Raw genomic sequence first — 23,474 nt, forward strand, 5'->3', positions numbered from 1 at the left:
GCACTAACGGATGGATTTTCTAGGTTTGGGTTTTCTACTACATCTGGGCTTTGATTGGCTTTTAGGTTTGGTTAGATAAACGGCCCAAAAATTGAAGGAAACCGGGCTGGGCCCATATAATTTCTAGGTCAGTAAAAGACAAAGCCGGAGGCATCTCTTCCCGCCCGCAAAAGGACTAATTTAACCCCACGTTGTTTTAGAATTTACGGGAAGTGGGTTAAAACATAAAACCTGAAACCCAAAAGGGCGCTAGGGTTTAAGGGTTAAGGCTTTAAAGCTTGGCTTCTACTCTGCATTTCTTCTTTGTTGTTACCGTTGTAGCGTCAAAAAACGGCTACGGCTTAAGATCGTTTCTCTCTACTCACTTTTTCTTGAGTTTCAATAATCCTCGAATCTCTTCCCTCTCTTTCTTTTTCTTTGATCGTTAAAGCAAGGAATGGCGAGTTCAATAGCTTCGCAGTTACAGGCGATTAAATCGTTTATTCAAGCCGACTCTGAACCTCAAAAGCGACCTTTCACTCGCCCTTCCATTTTGTTTAACCCTAAAGAAGCCGCCGACATCGACATCGACACTATTCTGAACATTGCGTTGTCAGGTCAGTTCCCATTTTTCCAAACCTCAATTTCCAGAGAAAATATCTGTTTGGTTGTTCATTTGTTAATGTTTTTCTCGTTTCATGTTGTTTTTAGGGCTAGAGGTTCTAGTAGGTGTCGATGACAGATTTAGGAACTACAAGAATGATTTGTTCAGTCACAAGAGTAAAGAATTGGATAGAGAATTAATGGGAGTAGACGATAATAATCAAATTAATGATTCAATAAGTTCATATTTGCGGTTACTCTCGGGGCATCTTCAACATGCTGCATCTCTTAAAACACTTGAGTACTTGATACGTCGATACAAGTAAGTAATTTACTTAGTTAACTTTTGAGACGTTACTGGTTGTTATTTTTTTGTGACCTTACTGGTTGTTATTGGAATGTTGATGTTGTGTCAAATTCTTTTTCACTGTGATAATGTTAATGTGATTGTATTTTCAGGATTCATGTTTACAATATTGAGGATTTGGTCTTATGTGTCTTGCCATACCATGACACACACGCTTTTGTTCGTATAGTTCAGTTAATCAACACAGGGTGAGGAAAACATGAAAATTCTTGTCCAGTTCTCTTGCATACATATTTGTAAATGCTGCTTTATTGTTCTTGATTGGTACAGGAATAGTAAATGGAAATTTTTGGACGGTGTTAAAGTGTCTGGTGCACCACCTCCTAGGGCTGTTGTAGTGCAACAATGTATTCGAGATATGGGGGTTCTGGAGGCCTTGTGCAATTATGTGAGCCATTGCTCTATAATTTATGAGTTATCCAGTTGCTATCTCCCAGTGAGTCTCATATGAATTACTGTTTGCTGCAGGCATCTGCAACGAAGAAGTTTCAGGCTTCAAGACCTGTGATTAGCTTTTGCACTGCAGTTATTATTGAGGTTTTGGGTTCTGTTACAGCTATTGACACTGACACTGTGAAGAGAATCCATCCATTTGTAGCTTCTGGTCTCCAAACTGGTACAGAAGGAGGTTCTGATCACAAGGTGAGTTTAAAGGCATAGGTCTAATTGTTTGAAAATTTGTTTTCATTAATTATATTGCTTGTAATATTTTGTTTTATGGATTCTTTGTACAGCATTTAGATTGCTGATTGCAATGTGCAATTAGTATTAATTATATTTATTTTCTTTATGTAGGCTGGTGCTTTGATGATTGTTGGGTTACTAGCAAATAAAGTAGCATTGTCTCCCAAACTTGTAAATAGTTTGATTCGATCAGTTGCTGAGGTAGCTAGGAAAGACGTGAAAGAGTCAACTGACTTGCTATGGCTTCGGTTGTCACTTATGGCTCTAATAAATCTTGTTCAGGTAATAGCATCCTACTGTTCTTTTGTAATTTGCAAGAAGCAATTTCATCTTAAAATTCTATCATATATGAATTTATTATTATTTTTTCATTCTCTATTGATGGTGTTTTGGCATTTTTCATTTGAGGTTTACATGCATATCTCTTGTGAATTGATTTCCATATTTTTCTACTATGATTACATGATTCACAAGGGAGGCTTGGTTTCACTCTCATCATTTTGTATGTTTCAACAGTTGATGCATATAATGAACAATTACTGTTGCTTTTGTCATGATGCACGTGCTCTTAAAACTATATTAGTTTGATCCAAATTCATATTTGATGGGTCTTATGTCTATATTGTCTCTGCTAGATTATTAATTTTAGAAAGTTCTTAAAACTTTTTCTTCTTTATTTTGTAAAGTGCTTTCTTTTGATACATCAACTCATATGATTAAAGGGTTGCTTTTGAGGAATAGGTGCTTGGTGTGCCTTTTTACGCAATGATTCTATGTGAAGAGTCTCTCAATTGAAGAATTTTGTCATCCTTGCAGTAAATGTTTGGTTCTATGTTACAAGCTTTGTCTTGTTTCTATTTTTCTTACTGTAGTTTTTGTAAATTTTGTAGTCACAGTCTGTTGATACATTCCCAAAGAAGGCTTTGGAAATTTTAAGGGATATCAGGTAACTCCTTATTTGTCTAAACATTTTTTGGAGCTATCTAATGCAATACTGCATGTGTATCATCACTTGTTGTATTTTCTAACTGACCTTTTTTGCATGCTTTAAAAGGGATATTGCTGGGATTCTTCTGGAACTATCTAAAGATTTTAATATTGATAGATTTCTCACTATTCTGTTGGAAGCTCTGGTCGATCAAAGGTGTGAAGCTGATTATTTTTTTCTACTGGTTATACTTCATGGCGTACTCACTGCTTCTAACTGGTTGTTGTCTTTTGCAGTTCTTCTGATGACTCATATCATCTTGCTTTAATATCAGTAATAGATACAGTTCCTCTGACGAATTTAGTGGATCATATTGTCTCCAAGATTCTACTTTGCTGCATGAGATTATCAGAGAAGGATGGAAATTCGGCATCCTCTGAATCAGGTTTGTGTAACTTGTTAGCTTTTTCATTTCAAATTCACATTTTGCTTCACAGATGTACATGGTTCTATTTATTTGCTATGATATTTTTATTTTTACTACTTTTGAACATCATAAGTTTACTGTCAATTGCAGGCACAAATGTGTTTTTTCTTAAATAATTGTGCATACCTTCTGAACTACTTGATTTTACAGCTACTTTTAGTACTAGCATCACTACTAAATTATGTTATATTTCTGACTTATCTCTGAACTATTTGGCAGGAACCTGGGCTAAGAAAATTTTGGCTGCTATTCATAAGAATTATCCATCTCAATTTCATGGAGCAGTTCACAAGTTCCTAGAGGTCTGTTAAATTATCACTCTATCTGTATTATTGCTTCTCTTTATTCTTCTCATGCATCTGGTCTTATGTTTTTGTCCTTCTGTCTTCTACTAGGATACCAAAGTACAATCCAAGAAAGAGGACACAGTGTGTGAGTTCTTGAGTAAAATATTGGATGGGAATTTGGATTTGTCAATGGTTGTCCCAGAGTCCAAAATATGGTTTGCATCACACCATCCAAAGGTATTATGTACTACCGCCTTATGAGGATATCATTGTTTTTGGCACTTCTTCCTTTTCAATATATGTTCAAGACTTCTTATGCTTTGGTGCTGTGACATAGCCTGAGGTACGGCGTGCTACATTTTCAGGGCTTAACCGATCTGCTATTCTGAAACTGAGGTCTCTTGATCCGCAGGTAATTCATGTGCACTTATATGTAACTTTTTTTTTAATTTATCTGTACTGTAAATTATTTAGTTCTTCAAGCCCTTAGTTTCATTTGGGAATGTCGTGTGGTGCTTGTATAACTCACTCTTTCTCCTTTATTTGATGTTGGTGTTTAATCATTATTACTGTCTTATTAGATTGATTGGATGGAAATATATTGTCTCTTTTGCATTTTTTTCCCATGTAAATTATGTGCACGTCAGAATATCTCATTTCTTGACTGATAAGTTTGTTCCATTCTTCTTGTGTCAGAGGCTTGTAACCATTAAAGATGTCATACTGCGCCAGCTTCACGATGATGATTTAACTGTCGTTCAAGCTGCTCTTTCTCTGGATTGGTTCACTGAAATAATAAGTCCTTTAGAACTTCTTGAAGCATTGCATCATGTGCTTAAGAGATGTCTAAGCTTTCTGACATCAGGTGAGCATGAGGTATTTGGAAATCTTCACTGCCACCACTCTTGCCTCTAAACCCTTTAAAAAACAGAAAAAGTATAAATTCTCTACTGATTGATTCCTATTTTCCAAAGTTACATTTATTGCCAAAAATTAATGGTGCAAAGAAAAACCTAGGTGCTTGTGCTGAAGGAATTTATAAGCCTTGTAAGGACTTAGTAATATCAGGTCAATGATTTTGATGTATTCCATTTTAGAGTTAATTTGTTTTAGATTTGCTGATATTGGTATATGCTGGGTGCTCTATGGTTGACCTAAGCAGATTCTCAGGTGTACAAAATTGGAGGAAACTCTTGAAATGGAAGTTTTGAGTAGAATCCTGCAATAAAAGTCCCAAAGTTTTATCGATCTTGCTCTTGAATTAAATGAGAAGTTATGATAAATTAGAAAGCAGTGCCAGAACAGTTTGCTAATAGTTTTTGCCTATTGGTTGGAAATTGTTTAATTAAATTTATACCATATCCAGAGTTTATACTCCCAGGCTTGCATGAGCTTCATTTCCTTTTATGCTCTCCATTTTCAGGTTCATCAGTTAATTCTACTTTATCTTGTGACGTTGCTGTTTCATTTCTAAAGGTTGCTGTTTTCAGCTTCCATGATCAGATAGATTATTTGAAAGAAGTTGCTTCCATGATATTCCCACTGCTACTAAATCTGCCAGAGGTGCTTAAATGACACGACTTCTTGGGTTGCCATGTTGGCACTAATTAAGCTATATTTCTGTTTTTATTGATGTTTCATTAATTTATTTTTATACAGACTCAGAGGTTGAGTTTAAAGGTTTTGGATTTAGCCAAGGAAGTGAAGTGGCCATTTTTCCAGACTCTTGCTGCTGTGTCTGGCGAGGATGTGGTGAATTTTCTTTTTCTTTTCTTCTTTTTCCTTTTAAAAGCTGGTTATCTGTTTTGGTATTCAGGCTTTCTATTGTGGCTTTAGTGTGGATGGTAGCTTGTCATAATTATAATAATAATTAAAGGTTTGTGAATACAGGAAATGCTAGGCTGAATGCTTTGAATTATAAAATTATGTGAAAACATAGGCGTTTTGGCTGGAAGAGTATTCTTGGCTCCCATGTTTTTTATGTTATTGTAATTTGTAAAACTCCATGGGGTTGAATTTTCTGTTCTTTACTTGGATGTCGACTGAAAGGACTTGAGTCTTGCTACATGTGGAGGTCTAGTTAGATTGTCCTTTTGGGGTGGAGAAGGATGAAAATAAGAAATGAGTTTTGCCAATGAGAGTTACAAAAGACACATAATACTTTTCTAGGAAATTTTGTAATCTACTTTGAAGGATTCTCAATTGATTATTTTCTGTGTCTGTCAACTCTATGATTTCTTCTTGTGGTTCCTAAATGTAGCTCTTCCAGAGCATGGGGTAGATGAGAAGGATTGGTGGGAAAGGATGCTCCAATTTGGTGTATGATTTTTTATTTGCATAGCTAATTATGGTGAATGAATAAACTTAAGGGACATTGCCCTCCCTCCCTCCCTCTTTCTTTAAGTGCTAGTTCAATCTGTGTAGCATGATTAGTTTGTACCTTCAGGATTCGCAGATATAATAGAGTTGCTAAAATGTTACCACCGTGTATAAGATTTTTTTAAGTCTTCAGCTTACCCCTGTCTGGTAGCCTGATATGCTATGCAGATATCTTTGAAATTTGAGGAGAAAAAGAAAATACAACTTGGCTGGTGAAATTGAATACTAAGTCTTGGATTTGTTTTTTTTTTGGTCATTTCATCTCTTTTGACTTAAATGTGAATTTCGAAAGCTGCAGCAATCTCCCTCTAGTGCCCTGTAAAGATATTCTAATACTATGCAAAATTAAGATATCTTTTGGCGTTTGGGGATTAATAACTGCTGTCAAAATTTTAGGGGGATTAGTGACAATTAGGTGAAAGCCTAAGGTGGTAGAGTATTGTTGACCGTAGTTTTTCTTGTTCTTGCCCTCAACTTTTAACTATCAATTTTAGTTGTTTACTCATTGCTTTTCTGTGAGCTGAATAACTTTGAAAATGGAAAAGTTGCAGAAATTGCTTTCTGGATCTTCAGTTGACATGGAGCCTGTTAGCAGATTTGAAAAGAAAATGCAGAAGCGTGGAAGCGTATCTACAGTTAATATTGAAATTGTTGGAAGTTTATCAGAAGCATTCTTGATGAACCCTCATGAGTACTTGCCTTGGCTTACCAGGAGTTGCAGTGATCTTAAGTCATCAAAGACTCTTTGCTTTCTGGTTCTGATGCAGTCATTTTCTATGTCGAAAAACAGTATGTGTCTTTATTGTTTAATAGAATGCAGTCTTGTGGTTTTCTGATGTTCTACGAAATATTTCTATTTTGACTTATTATGGATGATTTAATGTGCTAATTTTTACCTTTTTCTAGTTCCTTGCATTTTTATGCAATCCCAAGCCTGGAAATTTCTTGCTAAGGGATTATTTTTAATTAAATTATAAGTGCCATTTATTCTCAAATTTGCATGGTTGGCATGGTCCGAGCAACAGGTTACCTGAGCCCTTCATACTGAATTGAAATTAATTATTTACCAATGTAAATTTTTTCACTCACTGGTCCCTTCTTGTTATTAGGTGTTTTTTTTTTCTCTTTCTTTTGATAGTGCTGTTATGTGCTACTGGAATATGTGTTAGCTTTGTGTTGGTGGTTTAATACAAAATAGACTTGGTAGTGAAGAAATGTTGTTTGTCTATCTTTTTGAATTATTTGCTTCATATCTTATTGTAATCTCCCTGACGTTTTCTTCTGCCCTGCTATTGATTTTTACACCTATAATTTGAGTTTGTTCTGTATGTTTTCATCTATTAGATGGCAAATTTTTGGTGCTTTTCGAAGCTTGCTTTCCAGTTTTGAAGTCTGAGTGGGAGGCTTTTGGGTCTGTAGTTGACGCTTCTCTACAAGAGGTTAAAAAGCAATTTTGCTGTTTCTTTTTTCGTGTTAACTTGCTATTATTTTCTTGTTCTCATTATTCTATAATGGCAACTGTTGTATTGACAGTTCAATGAAGAGATGCTTGATTGGGATTGCAGAAAGTTCCTAGATCAGCTGTTTGTTGCTGATATTGATTCTCTAAACACATATATTCTTATATGCATATTCTGGAGGTTACTTGAGGCATTTATTTCAGCATCCTCTACTGAAGTCTTTTTGGTTCGTGATGCTATTCCTTTTTCTTACTTTCTATGCTGCTTTGGTGGTTGCATCATTGTTACATATTTTTTCCTCTCTTTTAGGATGATAGTGAGAAGGCTATTAACCGAGTTCAGGATTTCTTCATCTTCGTTGCGGTCTCTAATTTGAAGTATGCATTCAAGAAACGCCTTCGAGACCTTGTTGAGAAACATCTTCATGATTTTCTTACAAAGTGCAAGATTTCACCAGTTCGATTTCTGTCTAGCTTTTTTACAGCAGAAGGTGCTTTTCTGGCTTCCTTTTTTCTATTTGTCCTATTTTATTTACTTTTTCTTTTTCAATTTTAAGGCCTGACACATGAATTATACCTGCCTCACTTGGGATGTTGATCAATGGGATTGGATCAAAATGATCGCACTTTGATTATCAATCAGAGCCTAGACCAGAAAACAAGGAATCTGGCTTGGTTGCTTAAATGAAGCAGTCTCCCTTTAAGTTAAGAGTGAAAGTACAATAAGTTAATTTAATTGATGATCAAGAGATGAAAGGATTTTTAACAATGCTGTTATAGCTGGTACTTCAAAAGCTACATTCATAAAACTGTCATGAAAATTTAATTCTTAACCAATTCAATATGTAAATTCCAACCATCCAAAGTAACATTCTAAAATGAATCCAACAAGACATAAATCTCTGATTAACTCAAGTTTTGAAAAGCTGCTTATTTATCGATTGTACCTGACCGAATGATGGATATACTGGTTGAAATGTCATTTTTTTGCGGAGGGATCGATTAGCAGTTGCTTAGTCTTATACCAGATTTGATTTTGCAGATGTTCCCTTTGCAGTTCAAGTAGAGAGTCTTCACTGTTTCGCATTTCTTTGTTCTCAGCTAGATGATAGACTACCATTTGAACTTTTGGCTGAATTTCCTTCACTTCTTGTTCCACTTGCCAGGGAGAATCAGGTTTCACCATTTTTCAATTTTTAATGTTGTGTTGGCAGTTCTTTAGATTCATTTTTGGTGTTCATGATGTCTCCATTTTGAGCTCTTCATTTGGTGAGGTGTATAAAGATGTGCAATGTTGTTGTCAGGCTACTAGGTTTGCTGCCATGGACTGTATTGAAAAGTTACATAAATTGTGGTGTCAAGTTGACTTTTCTAGCAAGAAAAATGGTATTATATATGATACTCTTGTTTCTTATGGTTGTTTGTTTGTGTTTGTATATAACTAACTATAACTGGAATTGCTCAATAACAGGAAACACTGCAGTTTGGAGCCATTTTCTTGATGAACTTTTGGGCTTGATGGTTCAACAGAAGAGGCTTATATTGTCAGATAAAAATTTCCTCCCTTCTTTTCTGACATGTTTGCTTAGCTCATCCTGTGATAGCATTCTAGTGTCTCCAAACATTGAGCAGAGGTATTGTCATGTTTTATTTCTTTTCACCGCCCGTCAGCCATAATTAGTGCTGGTTCTTTCTAATCACTTTAAATAGCTACACTTGTTTGCTAAAAATTATACTCCTTTAGTTTTTTGTTGCCTTTGACTTGTGCGATGGAATAATTAGCAGTTTGCCATTGTAAGTGTAGTTTGCAATTGTCAGATATCATCGCACCTAGCTTTTATGAATGCTGTTAGACAGAATAATACCATGATTCATGAAATTGGGTATTCTGTTGTCTTTAGCTGAAGTGCATAATATGTTTTTCTTAATTTGTGTTTGGGGTGCACCACACTTAAGATATAGTCATTGTCATTGATATTGGTTTGCTAAATTGTTTATTCATGCAGTACTGTTTTCAATTAAGATGTTAACTCTTTCTTCCTGCAAACATTTAATTTCAGATTTAATCAATCTACAAAGGAAAAGATTCTTGCTTTCATATTGAGTTCTGCCCTAAAGCTTTCCGGATCTGGCAAGGTTTGCCCTTTTTTTCTTTTTTTGTTTATTTTCCTTTCCCTTCCTTTTTAAGTGAGTTTATTGTCCTGGGGATTCTTGTTATATTCATGTGCGAAGAAGTGATAATGTCTGGAAAATTGTTGAATGGGTTGATCTTGTGGGCAGCTAAAGGTTCTATCTTTGCTTAAAGGATTAGGCAACACAATTCTGCATGTTAAAGAAGTTGAGTCATTGTTATCCCTGCTTCTGAGAAAACACAGCCAATACCATTTAGACCTGGAAAATTCATCCCTGAAATTGTCAGAAATTGAAATCAGGATCCTCTGCTTGCTTTTGGAGGTAAGATTTTATAGTTGTTTTTTGTTTGTGTGGTTTTAAAATACGCATGCTTCTCTCTCTTTCTCTCTCCTCTCTTCTAGTAAACCATAAACATGCTTTTTAATCATGCTCATAGCTGTTTGATGGTGATTTTATTCTCTGCTTTTCCTAGATTTGTGTTATGCCTTCATCGTTGCTCGGTGGACAAATTTCTGAAGATTATGTGTTAAAGGCATTGCAAGTGAGAACCTGCTTGCAACTTGTATCCGTGTACTTGAATTTTGGGTCTCCAATGCTAAGCATTTATTTTTCTGTTTTTACTTTCAGTTGGATTTTAAGTCTCCAGAAGACCCTGCCATTATAGAACCCTGTGTTACAGTTTTGCAAAAGCTAAGCAATCAATTCTACAGTGGCTTGACAACTGAGGCACAGGTTATTCTTATCAACTTTTATTATATCTTCTGGAATGCTTTACTTTAAATTTCAACATTTTACCTAAGTTGATGGATAGCTGAAATAGGATGTTTAAAGGGAAAAAGACAAACATCTGTGTTCGTATAAATTTTATATTATAGTAAGACAAACCTCAAGGATCATATTATGTCAAGTGGAAGTGTTACACCAGATGTTAGATTGACAAGCTGAGATACGGAAAAGCGGTGGGTGCTATGCATTCTGATCATTGTTGGATAAAGTTAGATTGCATGCAGATCCTTGTTGGGGAATTTCTTTTTATTCAAAAAACATTTTCAATCTGTTTGGTACAATTAATTACAGATAATCCAGTGTACCAAATATGCTTAATTTATTTTGGGTCTTTCTCTGGTTTGAAAATGATATTCTTCTACATGTTACCTGTTGATTTTTGCCTCTTCTGATGTTTTACGAGTTCTAGGGTAGATGGTTGTTTTTGATTTATTTATATAGAGTGGATGGTCATTGCCTATCTACTATATGTTTGTTGTCAATCTATTTGCATAATGGCTGATGGTTGTCATTGATCAATTCAATTCAATATGAACCTAATATGCAAAGTCCATCATGGGTGAATGGTTTTTCATTAATTTTCTTTTATCTGTTCTATCAGGGTCATCTGTTCCGACAGCTAATACTTTTGTTTCACAATAGTAATGGTGATATCCGAAGTGCAACCAGAGATGCTTTGCTGCGTTTAAATGTTTGTTTCCCTCTCTCACTCCCTTCTGCGTTTAAATATTAATATGATTCTCTTTTGATGAGTTATGTTATTATTTCTTGAATCTTATTTATAGTTAGTACAAGCATGTTTCCTTATCTGCTAAACTTATAGTTAGCATTTTGTTGATTTTGAAGGTGTGAAAAAAAAAGGGCACACTAGTACTAAATTCTACTTTGATTGTTAAAATTATATATGAAAGAGATTTCTTGAACTTTTCTATAGTTTTGTCCTTTGCATGTGAACTTTTCTATATTATGTGCAATGACTTCTTGGTTTTGCATGGGTAACTATCAATAGTTTAGTGGTAAAGGGCTCAAAACAAATATGATGAGCTATGTGTAGTTCTGGTTGTTTGAGAGGCTTTGGTTAAAATATCATGTAATTTGAAACTTGTTGTGACCACCAAAGTAAGTGAGATAAATTTGTTTTGTTTCCTGCATTTATTAGCTTCTATGTTAGACACTAAGTTCCTCTTGGAGTTATTCTGTTTTATAAAGGCAATGTTCTGATAAGTGACTGCACTCTTATGGATGTCATAGATTGCTTCCTCTACAGTAAGTCAGATGCTTGATCTTGTTCTGAAAGAGGATCCACTTGTAACTAGTTCAGCACATGGAAAGAAGAAAAAAAAATTAGCTGGAAATCTAAAGGCCGGCTATCATTGTGATATAGTTTCTAGAGGAGAATGGTCTCTCTCTTTTCTTAGCTCCCTTCTTGATGCGTTGCTTCTGAAGAAAGACATAGCAAACAGGTCTGCATTTATAAGTGATACTTCCTCTATTTATTTGTGATGCGTTTCTGTTTCTGGATAATTTTCTGTGAAATTTGTCTAATAATTAAAGCCCTGTCATTTTCATTCTCCCCAAAGAAACTAACTGTGTTTTGTTAAATGTTTTAGGCAGTTTCTCGTGGGTCCCTTATTTAATCTTCTTGGAAAAATTTTCTCTGATGAATGGGGACATGGTGCTCTCACTCAAGATGAAAGGTTGATACAAACTTCTGGTGTGTCTCAGACAATGTCTAGTGCAATTTGTTACATTCAGCAGGCATTATTGTTAATTTTGGAAGATATTTTTGCTTCATTCATTAATGCAAATAGTCCCCTAAAGGTATGAATCCTGTCATGGAGTTGAATGTTGTATAACATGCCATTATGTCTGGTGCCCCTTTCTAGTTTCATTTTTTCTTAATTGATTTTATGTAACATCTCTGTCATGGCAGGCTGGCATAATAAATAAAATTGATATCCAAATACTGGTTGATTGCGCTCGTTTGATAGAGGATGGAGAAACCCGTAACCATGTTTTTACACTGTTATCCTCAGTGGTGAAGTTAGTTCCAAATAGAATATTGGAGCACACATTGGATATACTTACTGTCATTGGAGAATCAGCAGTTTCACAGGTTTATTAAACTATCTGCTGGCTTTATATGTATTAGACTGCTTTAATTTGTCAATTTTCTCCCAAAAAATATGGTATATTTTGTTAATTTTTTCAGGAGAGATCCTGGATAATTTCTTGAAAGCAATTGGAAAAAAAAATTGGGTCTCTTTTCCCGTACATCAATTTAAACTCACCTTGTTTTAGATATATATCAATACAAAGCTTTAAAACTTGTTTTGCATTCAGAAGTGATTGTTGATTTTTTATTTACTAATCACTCTGATTTTGAACATCTGTCTACAGATTGATAGCCATTCACAACATGTGTTTGAAGATCTTATATCTGCTATTGTTCCATGTTGGCTGTCTAAGACCAACAACACAGAAAAATTGCTTGAGGTAGTTTTATCATAAACATTTCCAGCTCTTATATATTGTTGGATGTGGTTGTTTCTATTTGAGTTCTCTAATTTGGCTTGTTCAGATTTTTATAAATATATTGCCTGGAGTGGCTGAGCATAGAAGGCTGTCCATTATTATATTCCTCTTGAGGTATCATCTAGACTTGATTATTTCAGTTGGTTTTTCAGTGTTTCCTTGAATTAACATTTTTTCTCTGCAGGATTTTAGGGGAGACTGATAGTTTGGCCTCATTGCTTGTCATCCTTTTCCGTTCGTTAGTTTCAAGAAAAGGACTATCTTGCCTTAATGCTACACACGCTTCAGATAGATTTTCTGCACAGAAAGAGTGGGAGTATGCCTTTGCAGTGCAAATATGTGGACAGCATTCATCCCTGATATGGCTTCCTTCTCTTGTAATGGTTCTTCAATTAATAGGACAGAGTGATCTCTCTCAAGAACTGGTTATGCAATTGTTGTTTGCCATGGATTTTGTTTTGCACAAATTGCAAGACCCAGAATTTTCTTTGAAGCTTGAATCAAGGGAGAGTTCAGATAGCATCCAGGTCAAGCCATATGCTTTTTAGAATTTCTCATGCTTTATTATTAGACAAATGTGGCTGGTGGGACGTGAGTGTGTTGCAACCAGGTCTTTATTTGTGTGCATTTATAAGGATAAATTTCCCTAATTTTGTTCTTGATTTTTAATAAATTTGCATGACACTATTTGGTATAAGTTCAGCAATTCTATGCGTCTAATTGCATATGACTTGTGGGTAAACGGAAGTAGGGGCATTTGGAGCCATGCTGATACAGTGCTAGGCTCGAGCTAAACCATCTACTTGACCTCAAGCTTGGCTCCATAGTGAACAAGTTGAGCTCAAGTATTAATCCAGTAAAGGTCAAGCAGCTCACGAGAGCTTGGTTTTTACAACTTTTGACTGAAGCTCATATTTTAAGAACCACTTTCCGACAACTTAATGCTATAATATTTAGGCTTGCTAGCCCTGCTCCTTCAACATGCATTTATGGTAGGTAAGGTCTTGCACAAACATTTTCCTCTTCACAACTTAGAATCTATGTAATATGATAGTAGCCTATTGAAGTTGGAGGAATCTACTCTAGAATGCTTCATTATTTAGTTTGGTTGTACCCATTTCTGATCTCTTACCTTATTTTCTTTACTCTTATGTTGCAGAACTTTAAACCTGTCATCTTTTTAAGCTTTTATGGGTGAAATTGTCGCTGGGCTGGCCAAATTTGGCTAACTGTATTTGTTTTGATTTCTCATTTTATACTTAATAGTAATCAGAAGCATCATATTCAGAGGAATTGCTTTTTTTACTTATAGCAGAGAAAACTTGGAGAACTTATGGAGCAGGTTGTCTCTCTCTTACAAGTTGTTGATGCAAGAAGAAAGCAAATTGGCATTCCAGTTGCAACTTGGAAAGACTTTAGGGCATGCGTGGATGCTATCTTGAAGACTATTACAATGACTATGATCCCTTCCACATGCTTTGAATGCATCACCAAATTACTTGGCAATGCGGATGGCACTGTTAGAAAGAAGGTATATGGTTACTCACTCTTTCAGATTCTTTCTTATTAGTGTCCTATGCCATGTTTGAACTTTTGCATCTATCTTTTTCTTTCCATTAAAATGTGGATTAAGGATTATTGGGGCTGAGATTTGCCACATTATGAAGTTCAAATTTATGTTTAATACCTAAATTTTGTAAAATTAGGATGTGCCAATGTTACAGTCTACCACTGTTGGGCTGGTTGTTTTGTGTCATCTTTATACGGTACTAGATCTCTAATGATGAGCCTATTGTTTAACAAATAAAGTTGTACTTGCAAACAGGCTCTTGGGATATTATGTGAAACAGTGAAGGACCATGGTTCGGTTAAATCAAAGCGCAAGGAGAAAAGAGAACTGGATCTAAATTCAAATAGCTTTGAGCTCCATTTGGATGATACTTCTCTGGAATTGTTTCAGAAGATGTGTGCAGAAATTGTTCAGATAGTTGATGATTCTATTGAAAAATCAAATGCTTTGTTGAAACTGGCTGCAATTTCAACACTGGAAATCCTGGCACAAAGGTTTTCTTCTAATTATTCAGTCTTCAGCATGTGCCTTGCATCAGTCACAAAAGGCATTAGTTCAGAGAACTTGGCTGTCTCATCCAGCTGCCTTAAGACCACTGGTGCTTTGCTTAATGTGCTTGGACCAAGGGCACTGGCTGAGCTTCCCTGTATAATGGAAAATGTTATAAAGAAGTCTCGTGAAATTTCTGTGAGTTCTGAATTAAAAAGCAAGACTGATGAAAATAGCTCCATTTTGCTGCTTATTCTTGTCACTTTGGAGGCAGTTGTTGACAAGCTTGGTGGCTTTTTAAACCCATATCTTGGAGATGTCATAGAACTTATGGTACTTCATCCTGCATATGTGTCAGGATCAGATCTGAAGCTGAAATTGAAAGCTGATTTAGTGCGAAAGCTCCTTACTGATAAGATCCCTGTAAGTCTTCTAATTAGTTATTATTTCTGGGAACCTTTACACTTTTTCAGTGGGCTAATTCTATCATATTTACTGTGATTCTTGTTGCCAGGTTCGACTTACACTGCAGCCTTTGCTAAAGACATACTCGGGTGTTGTTAAATCTGGAGATTCAAGCTTGGTGATTGCTTTTGAAATGTTAGCAAACCTAGTTACTAAAATGGACAGGGCATCAGTTAGTGGTTACTATGGAAAGATTTTTGACCAGTGCATGCTTGCTTTTGATCTTCGCCGGCAGCACCCTGTGTCAGTTCAGACTATTGATGTGGTAGAAAAAAGTGTCATCAATGCGTTAGTTTCTCTTACGATGAAACTTACAGAGAACATGTTTAAACCTCTTTTTGCCAAGAGTATTAAGTGGGCTGAGGCAGAGGTTGAAGATGTTGCTGGGAGTGGAAGCCCAAATATAGATAGAGCTATATCATTTTATAGCCTGGTAAATAAACTTGTGGAGAATCATAGGTGAGATTTCTTTCTTATTTACATTTGGTGCAAAGTTATACATAGCTTTCACATTTTTTTTGCTAAGTGGTGTGTGATTCACTGTTCTCTTCCTCAATTTTAGTCCCCAAAGATTTGATTTTGTCACCTACATTATATATCTATACTTCGTCCATTGAAGGTTTATGGTTTGTGGTCCTAGATCAGTCCAACATTTTCATAATGTACAGGGATGCATGAATGTCAAAATTTCAAATTCGATTGAGGAGCTTTCTAAGCTGCAGTTATGATTGTATCATGCGTTGAGCTATTTGTCATAACAATGTTGCAATTGTATTTCATTTGTTGCTAAGATAATTTGGCATTTTTTTTTTGAATTCACTTGTTATATATTTATCCCTTTGTTTTAATGTAGGTTTTTAGTTGAATTATATGTTCTTCCAAAATGCAGGTCACTCTTTGTCCCCTACTTCAAATACTTGGTCAAGGGTTGCATACAGCTGCTTGGTGATTTTGGAGTTTTTAAAGCTTCTAATTTGGTTCAGAAGAAAAAGAAAGCCAAGATTCAGGACGGGAATTTGGGAAACCACATGTTATCACTTAAAAGCTGGCATCTTAGGGCATTGATCTTATCATCACTGCAAAAATGTTTTCTCCATGACACTGGGAGGCTGAAGTTCCTTGACTCATCTAATTTTCAGGCTAGTGAATTATATTTTCTGAGCTGCAAATTTTCTAGTGCATGGAGTCAGTTCTAATTAAGCATGCATCATAGCTATTTAATTATTCTTTAAATTGGAATGGAACGCAAGATATATATATATATTCAATTTCACATTTAGGAGACACTTGGAGCAGCAGACATTGACATTGTCTTTATTGCTTGTACTGGGACTTCATCCTTGAATTATTTCTTCAGTACTGGTTGAAGTGGTTTGTGATGTCATAAGAATGTCACTGTTTGGATGCCTGCAATTTCTATATTGTATAAGTGCAGTATTGTCAAACCTTTCATCTATTTATTGAGCATCTACATCATTGCTAGAAGTCATGAAATAGCTCTCTGCTTGTTATCAAGAGTCTTTTAGTTTGTTTAACATCTCACCAAAAAACCATGGGCAATAAATGGCTGTTAAATGGCCTACCAGAATTCTTATGTTTACATTAGCATGTTCTGTTTCTGATTGCTTTAATTGATGAAGTATTCGGATTCATATGCAGGTTCTATTGAAACCCATTGTTTCTCAGCTTGTCATTGAGCCCCCAACTTCAATTGAAGAACATCCTGATACACCGTCAGTGAAGGAAGTAGATGACTTGTTAGTTGGTTGCATAGGTCAGATGGCTGTTACTGCCGGAACTGACCTCCTGTGGAAGCCCCTGAACCATGAGGTGATTTTCTATCTATGGTCTTTGAGTGGAAGTTTTTACCTTTTGAGCTTGGAATTGCGGTCTCTGTCAATATTTAAATCCATGCAAAGTATTGATCCTAATTTTGCCCAAACGTGCATATGATATCTTACTGTTAAGGTTGCGTTTGGTACACAGGATTATCTTATCCATCATGCTACGCACCAAACGTACCCTTGGGGATTTATCTCTATAAATCTTGGATAATCATTTTTAAGTTTAATTTTGGTTTATTAATTTATTCCTGACAACATATCCAGTATTTTTAATAGATTGTCTCGTTATCCTTGTCTTCTTGGAACTTGCTGCAAAGTTTAGTTCTATAATGCAGTTCTTTTTTTTTTTTCCTCTCTCAAGTTGACCCGTGTATTAAAAAAATACTTCAGGTGTTGATGCAAACACGTAGTGAGAAGATGCGAGCTCGAGTTTTGGGCCTGAGGATAGTTAAGCAGTTTCTGGATAATCTGAAAGAAGAATATTTAGTACTCCTGGCTGAAACCATCCCCTTTCTCGCGGAACTGCTGGAGGATGTGGAGTTACCTGTTAAATCTTTGGCACAAGATATTCTCAAGGAGATGGAGACGATGAGCGGTGAAAGCCTTCGTGAATACCTGTGATGTTTGTATGCCAGTGACATATACTACACATCATCTGGGAAAGCCACCGGATGAAAGGATTGATTGCAAAATCCAGTGAGTTTCTTTTCAACAGAAAGTGTAAATTTTAGGTTAAAAGTTAAGAGGAGGTTTAGGTCAAACAATGGGTCTAAGCTTCAATGTTTTGATCAATGTGTTTGGTCGCCGTCAAATTTTGTATGCCTTTGGCCGGCTTTACGTATATCTAGTTGTAAAATTTTGCCTGGTGTAATGTACAAAATCTTAATATATTGCTGCTAGCGCTGAGCTGAAGAGTGCAATGTTTTCACTTTTTGACCATTTTATCTGCACCAAAATTCTACCTTTAGCAAATAATTGATTAAGAGAAAGGAAAGATGATACTTACATGACCACTGCCCACTGTTAGCTTCTCTCTTTTGGCCGGTTTGAAGAAAGTTGGTTTTTACTGCATATATAATTGCCAAGGTTAAGATGATGAAAAATATTAGTGCTACTAATATTTATATAGAATTAAAAATTTTTAAAAATATGATTTAAAATTAAATTTGTACGATAAAAGGAGTAGTATCTAAAAGAATTGGTACAAGTAAAATATTTTTATTACCGTAGTAACTATCTTAATAGGAAATTTCACTTTCGGCTAGCCGACGTGGACGAATCTAGTGTGGTCATTGAGATCGTCTGATGGAGTGATGAGGTAATATGGACCGCCAGATATTCTAAATTTGCCATTCTGTCGTTGCGATGGGAGAAGAAGGGTTTAGGGCTTTGAAAGCTGAAGCAACAAACAAACTTTCACAAAACTCCATTGGTCATTGAGGAAATCCATATTTCGTCGGAAAAGAAAATGCTACCTCGATGGAACAGAGCTTTGGCGCATCTCTCAAAGCTGCGCTCATTCAACTCCATTGAATTGGGGAAAGATTTTAGTATGATTCATCGCCAGAGCTATGCAGCTGTAGCGCCTGCTGCCCCTGATTCCCCCGACAAATCGTTCCCTGCTAGATCAACGGTAATTTGTTTCTTTCAAAGCTACCCATTTCGCGTTTAAACGAATAAAACTCTGCCTGATGATTCGGGTTGTTGTTTTTGAACAGGTAAATTTGGATAAAATGTTTTGGTCTAAGCCTTGTTCATTGGCTTTGGCCCCAGACTCTCCCCTCAGAGTGGAAGACCCAAAGTATGATGGCATCAAGCGTATTATTCTCAAGATGATGCTCTTCTATAGTAAACAAAGCAAGTCTATTCGAGGGGCAAATGTGATATACCGGCGCGTCCTTTCACAAGTTGATAAACCTGCTATATATGAAGGTCCGTCGTCTGCTATATATGTGTATTGATATTAATTTTGATTAAATTTCATAATTCTGCTTTATCGACTGTCATAGTAGCATTGGCTGCATGAGTGAATATAAATTAAAACCCATATCTTTCTTGGTTCAGTATTTAACTTGGAGAAGACCTTCAAAATGACATTTTCTCTGCTTGTGCTTCATATGTGGCTCTGCTTACGCCGCTTAAAAGCTGAAGGAAAAGACGGTGTTGAATTAGGACAATACCTTTATGAGATCTACAATCATGATGTTGAGCTCAGAGTATCTAAAGCTGGGGTATGTCATCAGTGTAGGAGTTATTTCAATGTGGATAGCATGCTATCGCATGAAGATACCATTTTGGAAATTTATCATGTATGTCTTTGGTTTGAATAGTCATTTGCAGCTACTTTATCATCATTGAAATGGCAGGTTAACTTACTTTTGACGAAATGGATGAAAGAATTGGAGAAGATATTCTATGGAAACATTGTTGCTTATAATGCTGCATTGCTTCCAGAGGCTAAACAGGAGGAGCTAACAGACATCATATGGCGGTAAGATCTTTATCAGAACTTAATGTGGCAGTTGTTTAAAATTTCTCACAATAGTCTTCAATGCAACTTGTTACTAATTCTATGCTCCTGCAATGAGTATCAGTTTTATTTAATAGTTGATATGCCTACTATTAGAACGTTACTAGTGGGAAGCAATTTGTTATATTCAAACCTGGTTATTTGCCTTTAGCTCAAACTTTGTTTTGATTAATCATGGCCTCCTGGGTCAGTTTGGCTGGAGCTGAAAGTTATAGCAGTTCTCACCCCTGCTTAAGCTTAATATAACCCAATGTTACTTGCATCACCATTTGGGAGACATCTTGGGCAATGCATTTGCTCCTCATTTTCAACATTGGTTTGACATTTTACAGGAATGTCTTTTCTGATGATGGTACATCCAAACCAGATGCTGCTGCATTACGTACAGTCCAGGCATGTTCTCATCTTTTCTTTTGTTGTTGTAATTAATAGCCATGTAAGATGTGGTGTTGGTTCATTTTACTTCTGAAGTATTTTCTTTAGTTTCTTTTGAAATAGAAGCAATGCCAGTATATTTATATGTCCACATGCTGGAGAAGAGTCATTATGGTCATTTATCATAATGTGAAATACAGTATGAACAACCATAAGTTTATCCCTAGAGGTGTTCTGACTTGGATGCTTATCTTGTCTGCCATTGTGGTCTATATCAGTGGGTTAAGAGAGTCAGAAATTTTCCTCTGAATTATCATTTATCAAATTCCCCCCACACTCTCCCTACTTTTATCATGTGGAGTTGAAGGCATAGCATGACTGAGTCTTTACACTGTTGTCTGCAGGCAATGGCAAGGTATGTTCGTCGTGAAGTCACTTGCCTCTCTTTAACTGGTAGGTTATGTTTTGTCTATCCAACTAACTCATAAATGGTGGTTGTTTGTTTTGGTTATTTAATGGGCACTTGGAGTTCTGATGTTTGGAATGATCCAGTAGATATCATTGAATCCAACGTCTTGCATTAACCTAAATTTTGGCATTTGATATGCAGATAAGGAAGCCATGTTTTCTGGGAACTTCATGTTCACCTCATTGGAAAACAGCTCACCTGATCCTATGAGAAGGTAGAAAGTGGGAAGAAACTGATGTGAGGATTCACGTTTCCAAGAATTGCTTCTATCTTAGGCAAAAGTGGGGGAAAAGAGAGGGAAACAAAATTAAAAGAAAGAAATAATGGTCGCTCATGCTAATCTATGCTGGTAAGGTCTTCATATCACAGTTAAACTATTTTGCCAGCGTTTAATTATTTCATTACAGCAAGAGGGTGATTGAGCAAGAAATTGATGTATTCATTTGTGGCATTAATCGCAGATTATGCAAGAAAATGTGATTGTAATACAGTTAATATTTAATAGTAATTATTTTTTCTATTCCAAATTGTAGTTGATTTCTGCATTTGGGGTAAAAACAAAATAATATACAATTGTTGCTTTTTTTTAATCTAAATTAGTTTTTGTTATTTGTACGTCGCACATGGATAATTTAAGATGTAAATATTATAATTTTTTTATTAAAATTTTAATTTTTAGAAGCTTGTTAGAATTTTGATTGTCTTTGACAATTGTTTATATGATGCTCAAAAATAAATTCGGTACAACATCTCGATTTAGCAACTATGCTTGTAATTTTTGTATAGTTTGGGAGACTCTGGATGTATAGCTGTGAATGTGTATAGTTTTGGTTTTTGCTGCTAGCTATATTTTTATAGGCCAGGGTGATTATAGAGTACTAGGACTGATACAATCACAATACTCTGTTTTTTGTAAAGGGTTTACCCTGTTTTGCTTATGAAATGATTCTAATTTTCAAAAAAAAAAAAAAAACTATACTTGTAATTCATTGAAAAGGTAGAATTTTTTTTTTTGCTTATTATAATATTTGAATGGGAATTTTGAAACATAATCTAGAAAAGTGTGAGTTTTGACAGTTGCAACTGTTTGTGATCTGCTAAGTTTTTTAATTTCATATGGAAAATTTAAATGATTAGATCTTACTACAAACAAAATTAGAGCCACAAATTCCTTGATACGAATCGATATAAATAATGTTGTGCTTGATAGAGCATTGACTAGAGAAAAACGAAGCCCACAACCAGAATGTCAAGTCTCCAGCGTGCTTGGGAATCATCTGCAGCTGTCTTACTCTGCAATCTTCCTGCGAAGAACAGAACTGAAACAAAAGAAGCTGAACCTATATATATATATATATATATATATATATATAGATGCACTCTAGAACAAGTCCAAACAGAAAGAAAGCACAATACCTTGCTCTCAAATTTCTCAACCAAAATGCTTTCCACCAAGAGAAGCAGGGCATCCTCTTCAAATTCTTATCAACTTTTATCATCATCATCTGCTGATTTGATAGCCAGCGATGATAACATCTTGACTCTAATCCTTCTCTGCCTGCCTTTGAAATGCCTCCTCAAATTCAAGACCGTATCCAAACACTGGCTTTCTCTCATTACCGATCCCAGGTTTTCTCCCAAATACGATTGTAGAACTACCTCGGGCCTCTTTGCGCGCCGTCTTTCAGGCCAAACTAAAGCAGAATATGACTTCATAAATCTTACTCCCAATCCCTCTCGTGCTCCCTTTCAGTCTCTCACTTTTGTTGACGACCCATCAGGGATCAGAATCTTGCAATCTTGTAACGGCCTCTTGTTATGTTGTAGCTTTCGTGCTAATCGTCCAGAGACAACCTATTACATTTACAATCCTACTACAAAGCAATACACAGTACTTCCTGGACTAGGTCCAGGACCACGTGGCAGGTCTTCGAGGAATACTTTTGGTGTCAGTTTAGCTTTTGATCCTTCAAAGTCACCTCATTACAAAGTAATTTGCATCAGGAACTGCGATTCTGATTTACCGGATCATTACCAGATAGAGATTTACTCATCGAGAACTGGGCCCTGGAGGCCTTCCTGTTGTCCTTTCGCAGCACCAATCAGTGTACAATTCAAAAATGGTGTTTTCTGGAATGGTGCACTTCATTGGCTTAGTGACTGGGGAGATTCACTCTGCTTTGATGTCGAGGAAGAGCGAATCAGAGATTTGCCAATGGCCCCCGTCGTTGGGGATGTGCGGCTATATAGATATTTTGGACAATCTGGAGGCCATTTGCATCTTATTGAAGTCTATGGGTCGGACACTTTACAGTTCGATGTGTATGAGATGGAGAGAGACTACTCTGGCTGGTTTGTGAAATACCAAGTTGATCTTAATCCAATTGCAGCAGCATTTCCTGAGATGGCTAGGGGCTATGTTGATCCGGTAGACTTGCACTCTTATGCATTTTCAATACTCAGTGTTGTTCAGCAAGAAAGTGATGAGGACTCATTTTTGGTGCTGCACTTACGGAACAAAGCCATACGGTACAATTTCAAGGATGGTAGTTTCAGTAAGCTTCATGATTTTGCTCCTCTGCGTACTAGAGTTGGGGGTGATGGTTCACTGGAATTTGACTGTTATGATGCTTATCAATTCACTGAGAGCTTTGCTTGCGTCTGACTATATATCTATGTTGGAAAAGTTTTTGGAGTCCAATTATCGTTTTCTAAAGTTTTTCTCCGTGTTTGTTGTGGCTCCATATCTTGGAAAATATGACCAGTAATTGGGGTTTGATTAGTCAAAGATGATATTTGATTCTATATGCTGTTAAGATGTATTCACAAATTTCTCTTTCAATTGAAAGCTGGCGCTTCTGAAATTTCTGAGTCACTTGACATGAAAGTGCTCATCAATTTCAGAGCCAATAGCCAGGGTTTCCCTTAAATCCAGGGCGCCGACCAGAGGTCTCCTATTGCAAAGCAATACTTTAATTGATCAAATGTTACAGACAATTTGAGTCCAAAATTTCTGGCCTAAGAAAACACTGGTAATGAGGCAGATGGGTCCCTCGTAATCAAAGAAAATATGTTGAATCCAAACTGCTTCTATTGAGCCAGATG

General features: G+C 36.0%; 3 protein-coding genes across 4 annotated transcripts; all 3 read left to right on the plus strand.

Annotated features, from left to right (window-relative positions):
- Positions 257-17,934, plus strand: LOC18605298 (uncharacterized protein At3g06530). Of its 2 annotated transcripts, none has more exons than XM_007038229.2 (39): positions 257-596; positions 691-904; positions 1,042-1,137; positions 1,220-1,337; positions 1,418-1,591; positions 1,745-1,915; positions 2,524-2,579; positions 2,688-2,777; positions 2,858-3,006; positions 3,268-3,350; positions 3,444-3,572; positions 3,673-3,747; positions 4,032-4,200; positions 4,759-4,898; positions 4,995-5,087; positions 6,260-6,503; positions 7,059-7,153; positions 7,248-7,400; positions 7,484-7,664; positions 8,216-8,349; positions 8,478-8,559; positions 8,645-8,807; positions 9,234-9,309; positions 9,454-9,627; positions 9,779-9,847; positions 9,934-10,038; positions 10,694-10,783; positions 11,344-11,555; positions 11,703-11,913; positions 12,026-12,208; positions 12,493-12,588; positions 12,674-12,741; positions 12,812-13,154; positions 13,943-14,158; positions 14,453-15,109; positions 15,201-15,610; positions 16,041-16,290; positions 16,811-16,981; positions 17,386-17,934. In XM_007038229.2, exons 1-39 carry the CDS (start codon positions 437-439, stop codon positions 17,614-17,616), a joined length of 6,531 nt encoding a protein of 2,176 aa, XP_007038291.2. In that variant the 5' UTR covers positions 257-436; the 3' UTR covers positions 17,617-17,934. The 2 variants fall into 2 exon arrangements, with proteins under 2 accessions (XP_007038291.2, XP_007038290.2); XM_007038228.2 differs by having other exon boundaries at positions 6,266-6,503.
- On the plus strand, positions 18,340-20,896 carry LOC18605299 (ubiquinol-cytochrome-c reductase complex assembly factor 1). The gene is made up of 7 exons (XM_018116751.1): positions 18,340-18,628; positions 18,714-18,927; positions 19,060-19,226; positions 19,362-19,486; positions 19,858-19,918; positions 20,305-20,353; positions 20,511-20,896. Exons 1-7 carry the CDS (start codon positions 18,464-18,466, stop codon positions 20,585-20,587), a joined length of 858 nt encoding a protein of 285 aa, XP_017972240.1. The 5' UTR covers positions 18,340-18,463; the 3' UTR covers positions 20,588-20,896.
- LOC18605300 (F-box protein At5g07610) lies at positions 21,718-23,235 on the plus strand. The gene has a single exon (XM_007038233.2). It carries the CDS (start codon positions 21,811-21,813, stop codon positions 23,032-23,034), a length of 1,224 nt encoding a protein of 407 aa, XP_007038295.2. The 5' UTR covers positions 21,718-21,810; the 3' UTR covers positions 23,035-23,235.

Source organism: Theobroma cacao, chromosome 3 (assembly GCF_000208745.1).
Source record: "Theobroma cacao cultivar B97-61/B2 chromosome 3, Criollo_cocoa_genome_V2, whole genome shotgun sequence".
NCBI lineage: Eukaryota > Viridiplantae > Streptophyta > Magnoliopsida > Malvales > Malvaceae > Theobroma > Theobroma cacao.

Coding starts and splice junctions, on each gene's coding strand:
- LOC18605298 (XM_007038229.2), top strand. CDS start 437: ATGGCGAGTTCAATAGCTTCGCAGTTACAGGCGATTAAATCGTTTATT. Junction 11,914..12,025: donor ATGCAAATAGTCCCCTAAAG/GTATGAATCCTG, acceptor CTGTCATGGCAG/GCTGGCATAATAAATAAAAT. Junction 14,159..14,452: donor ATGGCACTGTTAGAAAGAAG/GTATATGGTTAC, acceptor ACTTGCAAACAG/GCTCTTGGGATATTATGTGA.
- LOC18605299 (XM_018116751.1), top strand. CDS start 18,464: ATGCTACCTCGATGGAACAGAGCTTTGGCGCATCTCTCAAAGCTGCGC. Junction 18,629..18,713: donor CGTTCCCTGCTAGATCAACG/GTAATTTGTTTC, acceptor GTTTTTGAACAG/GTAAATTTGGATAAAATGTT. Junction 19,487..19,857: donor CTAACAGACATCATATGGCG/GTAAGATCTTTA, acceptor GACATTTTACAG/GAATGTCTTTTCTGATGATG.
- LOC18605300 (XM_007038233.2), top strand. CDS start 21,811: ATGCTTTCCACCAAGAGAAGCAGGGCATCCTCTTCAAATTCTTATCAA.